Source organism: Ornithodoros turicata, chromosome 2 (assembly GCF_037126465.1).
Source record: "Ornithodoros turicata isolate Travis chromosome 2, ASM3712646v1, whole genome shotgun sequence".
In the NCBI taxonomy this organism is placed as follows: domain Eukaryota; kingdom Metazoa; phylum Arthropoda; class Arachnida; order Ixodida; family Argasidae; genus Ornithodoros; species Ornithodoros turicata.
In genome coordinates, this window is record NC_088202.1 from 147,098,489 (window position 1) to 147,107,908 (window position 9,420).

At 43.3% G+C, this 9,420-nt stretch overlaps 1 protein-coding gene across 6 annotated transcripts in view; it reads left to right on the plus strand.

Annotated features, from left to right (window-relative positions):
- Nucleotides 1-8,981, plus strand: part of LOC135386341 (probable nuclear hormone receptor HR3) — a 109,267-nt gene extending 100,286 nt beyond the window's left edge. For all 6 annotated transcript variants that reach the window (XM_064616196.1, XM_064616197.1, XM_064616199.1 and 3 more), the window contains 4 exons: nt 53-185; nt 341-448; nt 1,307-1,423; nt 3,190-8,981. In XM_064616196.1, the coding sequence (XP_064472266.1) occupies nt 53-185; nt 341-448; nt 1,307-1,423; nt 3,190-3,449 (618 nt within the window). In that variant the 3' untranslated portion in view covers nt 3,450-8,981. The remainder of the gene's footprint in view (nt 1-52; nt 186-340; nt 449-1,306; nt 1,424-3,189) is intronic.
- Nucleotides 8,982-9,420: the final 439 nt, after the last annotated feature.

Consider the following 9,420-nt stretch of genomic DNA (forward strand, 5'->3'; position numbering starts at 1 on the left):
TTTTTCAGACAGTGTTTGGGGCAGTGGTTTACAATGCTGCTACTTGTTTCAGGCCCATGAGGAACTCTGGTTGGACTGTGCGCAGAAACTGACGCAGATAATCCAGCAGATCATAGAGTTTGCGAAGATGGTTCCCGGTTTCATGAAGCTCTCTCAAGACGACCAAATAGTTCTCCTGAAGGCTGGTGCGTAGTTGTTGTAGTATCCACGTTTTCTTCTCGAGAAGTGCATTATGTTAGAGCTTTCCTCGCGCTGCTGCTACATCAGCATGTTGCTTCGACAGGCCCTATCTAGTGCTTTATGAAGGTTTCCAATGTTACTTGCTTCCAACTCTTTGCAGGGAGTTTTGAACTGTGCATCTTGAGGATGAGCAGGTACTACGACGTCAATACAGGTTCCGTCCTCTACAATGACAGCCTGTTGCCCATGGATGCGTTTATTACACAAGGTAAACCTACATATTGAATAATTCATGGAGATAATTACCGAAAAACCCAGAGCATAGATTTTCCCTGGGAGCACATGTGTGACTGAACAGCAGCTGACGTTACGTTTTTTACGGGATCTGTAGTTTTGACCTGCATGCTCACTTCACATTTGTTAAAAGCTAATATGTCTGTCTATTATGCTAGGTACCCTAGTAACACATATTGTTGCCACAACGTTGCTGCAACGTTGTGAATGTTGTAAATAGTGGAGCAATGTTTTACAATATTCAACAATATTGTGGCAACGTTGCTAGATGTTGGTCAACATTTTTCTATGCACGGCAACGTCGTCACAACGTCACACTAAAACGTTTACCGAATATTGCTGCCAGGAACATTGCAGCAATGTTGGAACAATGTTAAAAACATGTTGTCCTTATGTGGCAGTATCATTGCAGCAACGTTGCAAAGCTAATTTAAACATTGTGGCAATGTCGGAGAAATGTTCGCATGTAACGTTACTGGGATGTGGCTTGAAAAGGACATTAGCCACTTTTGACAACGTTTGGGGCCAACATTGCAACAATGTTCCGGCAACATTTCGTTTTACTAGGGACATAGAGAAAGGCTAGCTATTGCTCAAATAACCGAATGTTGTAAGCTGAAGCTATTTAGCGTATTTGGAACCATTCTAAACTGCACTTGCGTTGCGTATTAGCATGCCATTCTAAACTGCTTGTAGCTTTTCTTTATAAGAGAAAGTTCTCAGCGTACCAATCCTTTGAACATCTCGGCTTGAGAAAGAGGAAAGGGTTTGGCATTGGTGTGCACACGTATCTTTAGTAAATGTAACATAATCTTATCTCTTCCATCAACAGAAACGCTTGAGATGAAGCTTGTCAATAACGTCTTCACGTTTGTGAAGAGCACGGCGGAGATGAAACTGACAGAGACTGAGCTAGCCCTCTACTCCGCCTACGTCCTCCTCTCGCCAGGTAAGCGCATTTTTCGGAAAGCGTCTTACAGAGGTGCTGATACATTATGTCTTTATCTTATGAGACAACCGTGATTATGATTGATCTTGATTATGATTGAATAATCTTGGCTCTGTATCGTGAGCTGAAATGTGGAACCTTGCATTTTTTGTCATGGCCGGTGCACATCATAGGCATCACCTGTGTTAATCGTTGCATTGTTAACAAAATGTGTAGCCTTTTGGACTGCAGAGCATTGATTACAACTTGCAGAGTACATGACGTAGGGAATGTCAGCACAGTTCCCCCTGAAGTTGGCCCAGGACGCATACTAACCCCCCCTGTTTTCCACTCCTTCCTTCCTGCTATCCTCTCTTTATCTGTACGCCAGGGGTGCCGAATTAATTCCTGTCCGCGGGCCGCATACCACGGGTTTGGAGTTAGCCTGTTTCTGATATCGATGACGCAACGCAGAACTTACGACGACATAAAACGTATATATTTGCGTTGCTGAATCACACGGTCAGCAATCATGTTTATTTGCTGTGTGCTGAGGAAGCTTGGCACCTCTTGTTTTTAACTATTACAGCAACATCGGGTGAAAGTGACTTAAGCGTGAAAGTGAAAACAATCTTAAGGACAGCGTTGAGGTGTTCATTTGTGAGTTCATCACAGAAGACACCAGCTCACAGTCCTATTGCTGATAGAGTTCTCTTGCAATGTAAAGGCACAAATTAATATTATTATTATTATTAGACGTCTGTTGTACCGAACAGGGACAGGTTTCTCCGCGACAACATAAGTCTTAGCATACTTTCGTCCAACGTTTCGTCCAATTTAAACGAAGCCACACCAACTTCAGCGAATTTGTTCTATATCGGTAGTATTCGCACTGCAGGTCAATCAGTTCCGTTTGTAAGTCATCAGGAACGTTGTCCACAGCTGCAGAAAACAGTGACCCAAAAAATCCCTGTTTCAAATATCCCGAACTCAAAGAATCTTTGCTCAAGTGCTGCTGCAATCTTTGCTGCTTTGCTTTCTGTGCTCAAGTAGTGCGTAGTTCTGGTTTCGGCTCATTTGCATAGCGAAATTTGCCAATTTACGTTTTCAAGGTACGTTCGCTGTTCAGTAAGGACAATGGATTTGAATAATGACTGGCTCCAATTTAGCTATCTCGCATTTCCCAGAAAACATATAATTAATAAGTTAATAGACTCTTTTACAAAAGCAAGCGCCACCTGTGTCACGCAAGGGCTCATGGGAACTTATAGCGCCTTAGAGCATTACGAGACGGACAGAGGCGGAGGTAGAGGATGAAGAACAACGTTCCCGGAGTGCGCAGCAGCAGCGTCAGCCGGGGTAAACATAACCGAAGCAGACGACGGATCAGTGTCGCTCAAAGTACCCATGCTGCTATGTACCGCGTGCCTGGCTGACCCGTGCGTCTTTATAAAATCGTATATTAACGAATTTTATCTAGTTATAGTCGTCCAGTAGTTGCATACAATGTCCTACACGATGTCTGCCTGGTCGTATAACTCCCTGTGAAAATGAAATTTATGCATCTCTAATAGTTTTTTTTTTTTTATAATACATCTGTGTCGAATTAAAAATAACGCCCTGTATATCTCCGCAACCCATCAACGTAGCAACGAGCGCTCGTCCCGTCTACATCTTCTCAGTGGTCGTCTGTTCTTAGCGTTATCTTCTGTACTGCAATGCACTAACTAGCCCAACAACGTATATCATTAACATATCCGCTCTTTTCCCCCCTTTTTTTTTGTCAGACCGACCAGGACTGAAAGGAATCACGGAGGTGCAGCGGCTGAGCTCGGCCATCCTTAAATCGCTCCGGTACGAGCTGAGCAACACGCACGAGCTGCCGTACAAGGGTGACGTGAGTGCGTTCGACTGCCTTCTGGCCAAGCTTCCCACCCTCAGGGAAGCCAGTGTCTTACACATGGACGCCCTAGGGAAATTCCGCCGGGCCTTCCCGCACCTGGAATTTCCGGCGCTGCACAAGGAACTGTTCTCTGTCGACGTATGAGGCCTCCATCCGCGGACAAATAGACTCAAAAGCTCGGTGATGTCATCGTCTCGTTGCATTCTCCGTCGACGGTAAATTGTCAACGGCGAATTGGTCGCCGACAGTGGCGCATCGAGGGTGGTCCTTGAAGGCGAATCATCAACAGTGCATTGTCAGTAATTAATCATCCACGCTGAGACATAAAACGATGAAGCATCAGTGAGTTGTAGCGAGCGAATCGCCGACGACGAACCGTCATTGGTGGAGTGTCTGCAGTGACTCATCATAGGTGAATCGACCGGCAAAGCGTCGGCCGTACGCCGGCGCTTCTGAGTCACCATCAACGAAGCATCTCGTGATGAATGCGTCAGAAGGCACACCGCGGTTCTCATCACCGGGAGGATGTGAGACGCCCAGATGTGAATCAAGTTGGAGAAATTGCGATTGAATGATGAAGTAGTAGCTGCGATGTCGATCGTCGCTGCCCTTGTCGAGCACCGAGAGAGAGAGCGTACGGAGAGGGCAAGGGCTCAGGAGGGGGCTTTTTTTTTTTCTGGGAAGTTACCTTGTGTCCACCTTTTGTCGTTCCTCACCCAACAAAGGCTAAATGCATTTTTTTTTTCTCCCTCTCCTTTGCGTTGGTTTGCATTGTGATGTGAAGACAACGTTCAAATGTCATACATGAACAATCGTGTCGTTTCAAATTCGAACTGAAACCCTGTGTCTCTTAGGTTGTTTTGTTGCGTTGTGCACATGATACTTCCAGCCAGGAAATGTGAGTGTGTTACTTTTGTAAAGTCATGGTTTCCTTCAGTACTACTATGGGGTCACGTAACTTTCAGGTGCCGCATCTACTAGATCGTAACCCGGCCCGCTCTCTTTCCCCCCCCCCCCGCTCGTAACTCCAGATCCGAATGACGTCCTGAGGTGGGACATCGACTGAATTGTGGGGGAAAGGCGGGTGTGGCTCACATCACTCAAGTAAATAGTAGTCCAATTAAAACTGCTGTATCACAAAGACTAGTGGAGGACTGGATGGAGGAGGCACTCTATGGAATAGTATTTACCCCAAGAATTCGTCCGAGGTACATCCGGATGACGTCCAAAGGCATCAGATTGGCACTTCTCCATTATTTATTCACATACGTTAACGTAATTATGCGAGAAAAAGATTTGGATTGGCACTGAGGCTCTGGTGGTCGCTCACACTCTGCTGCGGTTATCTCTAAATTTTATAACTTCTGTCGTAGCACACGTCGGAGTAATTTATTAATCTTCAGCTTGAGGTGGAGGAATTTGGCAGCTAGAACATCAACGTACTGCGACCTTGCAATGTTTCAAGCGGGTTGCCATATGGTTACAGTGGCCCTGTAATAGCTTTATTTGCGTAGATTTACCAATGATGATGAAATCCTATATTGTCCATTATTTATTAAGATCTATAGAGCGAGACAAAGAGTAGAAACTATTTTTTACGATTTGATTGCACCGTAGGAGACGAAATCATTGTCTTAAACGAGACCGAGTTGAACAAACCAGCAGACGGAAGAAACAAAGAAACCTCGGGGTGGCGTCCCCGCAACTGTAAATAAGAGTTATTAGACGGACAACCTTGTGCGGCGATCTCTCCCAAAAGGAGTTGCGCTTGACCTATGTCTTGCAAGAGCGAAGCAATAATGTGATATTAACACGGCAGACGCCTGGGCTGTACATTGTATATATGCACGAACGGTCGATCTCCATTTTTAGGCGCATAATTATCACCGTCGATTACACACTACAATCTCTATTGCAGTCGGAAACATCACAATGCTGTTGTGACCGTTTTGAATGAGAGAGACGCAAGTGTTTTTGCCTTAGTCCTTGCTAAGGGTGTAGAAAAGCGAGACAAGGTGCTAAGAAAAAAATACTTTGTGGGTGTCGTCAGTTTTTCTGCTAATGCTGCGATCGTTACGGTTTCCTACTTCATTGTACTAAGCACGTTTTTTGAAACTCTGGACTATTTTACCAAACCATGAAGCAATTGCAGGACATGCGATATATCTCGACACAGTGTAATGGTGCTGCAAATACCAGGGTTGTATGTTACCTTAAACTTGTTTGAAGGCACTGCATTATCCCCTTAGAATAACCCAAAAGTTCTGCAAACCTTGCTAAGGAAGTTTCCATTTTGCAGCCAAGCAACAGGTTATCTTGACTAACTTGCCGGTAATGTAACATTAGGTCCAACCTTCATTAGATATGCGTAGGGTTTCCAGTGTTTTCCCGAGGTATTATAGGATAGTGCGAAGATAAGTGACAAAGTAAAGTTATCCTGTTCTTTCATTATGTTATAAGCCAATTCGGTCTTTTACTACGTACTGTAATTTGGTTTGGCATCCATTGTTGCGGCACTTTGGAGATTCAAAAAATGATAAACAACGAAAACCAGAAACCCTGCATATGCTCGGTGTTGCCTACTCGACAAAACGGGAAAAAAAAGGTGTGTTAACAGACACATGCAAAAGCAGGGTGAACCGAATGCTACGCACCGAAGTCGCAATGGCTTATCCTTTGTGCCCGGCTCAGACAGTTCTCATGCGGTTACTACGTGGCGAAACTCCAGCGAATACTTAACCGTCATTCTGTATGCATCTACTTAACTGAAAACGCCCACAAAGTTAGCAGTGCCCCCTTGACCCGCGAAGAACTTTTGGTTTCAGCGCAACCGGTTACTTGGAAATGGAGACAGAGTGCTGTTTTGAAGAGACTACTGCCATGTTTCTTTTCTTTTTTCTTTTTTTTTAAACTTCGTTTCTTGTTGTTGGTGAATGGCATAGAGAGAGAAATGTTTAGATATCTTGCAAGAGTTTAACAATGTCTTGGGTACGAGCTCACTTATTTATGATGCACAAATTCATTTTTGTCATCTTGTGTACATTATCTTTTCTCCAATGGGGGAATCGGAGTCCCCCATTTTCGCTAGTATTTTTGTCCCCTGTTCCTTCCCTAGAGTATTCCCCTTTTCCCCCCCTTCAACATCGCTGCTCACAACATTCTATCATCGAACACATGGTTATGCATATTCTTCAGGTTCATTTTTTTTTTTTGACACATCACATCATTGGTTGGAACTTTTCTCAACATTGTCCTCATGCGATTATATCTCTGCCATGTTCATCGCTTTTTTAATAAATATATTATATATATATATATATATAAATATATATACACACACATGTATATGAATATATTGAATATGCCATGAAGCACCAGAAAGCTACAGAACGACAAACATAACCTCGACTGGCTCCCTCTGTCTTTTCCTGTCCTTTGCAAGCGCCTGTAGGGCCCTCTCTGTTTGTTTGTGTCCCTCGAGGAATCGACAGGAAATGTTCAGTAAAAAGCTGGAAACCATGGGACAAATGTCTCTCCTGTACTACTGATATTCGGGTTCCGTTGTTCTTTCGTTGTTCATTGTTTGTGTATCTGTGCCGCAGAACACGTTCTAGGTTGGCTGAGCATTATTGACCAGTGAACTTTCACGTACTTCAATTGTAACTGTGTGGCTTTTCCCCGGAACATATATATATAGTATTAAAGATATCTGTCCATGTATCTGCATTAAGCAAGGATGATCTACTACGAGGACAACGATACTAATAACACGTCAACCGATGAAGCGCCGTTGCACGTTCCAATCCACAATTCTGCAGGGCGTACAATCAGTTTCACCCAAAAGTCTAAAAAATAGTTTTGTGGCTGAGAGCAAATACTGTATCAGGTCTTCCCAAAAGCCAAAGAGTCCTAAAGTGCAAAGTGAGGTCGTGGGATGGGATATTTTGCCAATTCCATCTCCCAAAATTTAGCCAAGAGATAAAAAAATCGGCATTTCTGTCAGTTTTTTTCGTTTCTTGGCTAACTTTTTTCTTTTGTAAGGTCTCATTGATAGCTGTTGCTTTTTCTCTTCCAAAAGTTGTTGAGATTCTCACCGTGTTGACTGATCAACTCGGTATTTTCTACGTTCAAGAAAAACTGCAACTGCGGAGGTTCGGAAGTTTGTTTTGGACAGACGTTCTCGAAAATTTGAACAAAATTATTGAGCAAATATATAATTGAGTAAAATACACAATGGGATTGGAGTGTAAATTATATTTGTTGCAATGACAGCAATACGAACACAGGCACCTCGTTTGAGCAGCGTAGTTACGGTGATCAACAGTGTGTAAACACAAAACTGAGTAGATGGTCGTACAGAAAATTCCCGAAAAATAAATTCATTTTCCCAGTTTAAGACCCATTCCGTGGAAAGCCCAAAAGTGGATCCGAAAATGTGGAAGCTTCGTTAAAAGCGTTTGCACATGTGGCACAATCACGAAAAATATAGCGAATCGAGTTGGCAACCAGACAAAACACAGAGAGAATGAGTATTTTTCTAGAAGCCTGAACTGGGTGCCCATCGGTGAACTGCCAGTTGGCCAGCACTGCGGCACGACTGAAATAACGGACACAGCGGCGTCGATACAGTCTTTCAAGGGCCTTTTCAGCGAGATAATTAATGGTTTCATGTTGCATTGATTGTTCTATATAGGCAGATATTTTAGGCAGTGCCTTTCATGAATTACGAATAGAATGCGGAGTGGTTATTGTTCCTTTCTCTGGGGAAAAAAAGATTATTATGTCGTCTTAATAATGTTCGCAATAATGCACATGATTGCAGTGTTTTGGGATGCTTATTGCGTGAAACTGTTAATTTATTCTGGTCCACGGTTATTTCATCGACGATGCCTTTTTTGCTTTTTTTTTTTACCACCCAGCAGCTATTTATAAACACAGCAGTTGAGAATGCCATCGAAAGAGCTATATTTTGTCGACAAAATTACTGCCTGTCGATGAAATGTGGCCGGGCCAATGGAGTGGTCTCTCGATGTCGTCGGTGCTGAAAATGCATTCTGCAGTGAAGCGATGTACTTTTCGTCGATCAGGAAGACGCTCAGTTGATAAGCTGGAGGAAATACGTTGCTGGTGAACTGTCGATGAAGTAGCTGTTGACCGTATAATCTCTGTATAAAGATGATGACTGCATAATAGTTTTTTGTTTGAGATGTTGATGTTTATGCTGCTGCATTGCCAGATAACTGCTTCCAGTGGCGACTTGTAGAAAGGAAAAGAGATGTTAAACGGGCACAAAAAAAAAAATGGACTCGTGTACTTCTTACCTGTACAGTAGTGCTAAGGACGTACGCTAGAGCCACAACAAGAAAAAAAAAAAAAAGTCAAACGACACTATATAGAAACGATACAGAGTGCCTTGATTTCTGTAGATATATGCATGTGGGACTGCCGAGGCACTTTGAACCTGGTGCATCATGTGCACGTGACATATGTGTATTGTAAATGCAGAGTTAGAGGGGACCTGGTCATGACTACAACAGCTGTCGTTTAGTGTTCTCATTTTGGCTTGCAGGTCTTTTTTCATACTAACTTGTGTCTTGGGATGGAACTGACATTTGAGCTGTTTGTAAAATAAAATATATCATTCAACACGAAAATAAAATGTATCATTCAACATCACCCTAGTGGACGATGTTGTCTGTTTTCTAGACGTTTGCGGGTGGCTTTGGACTTACAGGCTGTGTGCGTGTTTGTGTGCACGACAACGTACCATACCAGCTTGCTACTGGTTGCGCATGTTCATGCCAGAAAATTTTTTTGTGGGGGGTCGTGTGTTGGAATATCCTTTACACCATAGCTCACGTCGCAGTTCTGCAGTTGAGGGATGACTTCGAAACCGGTACTGGTACTGGTACCGGTTTGAAACCGAAACCTGTAATCGGTTGATTGGCCTTTGAAACTTAGCATTACAGTGGTGTGTTTAAGAAACTGTGTCATACAACTTGAGTAAAAAGAATCATTTTGAAGCAGGGAGATTTTACGGTACTCCCCGAGATCAACCATATCTGCAGGGTCAACGGTGTCCTGTTTCACGTCACATTTGAGTAAAAAGTACAGA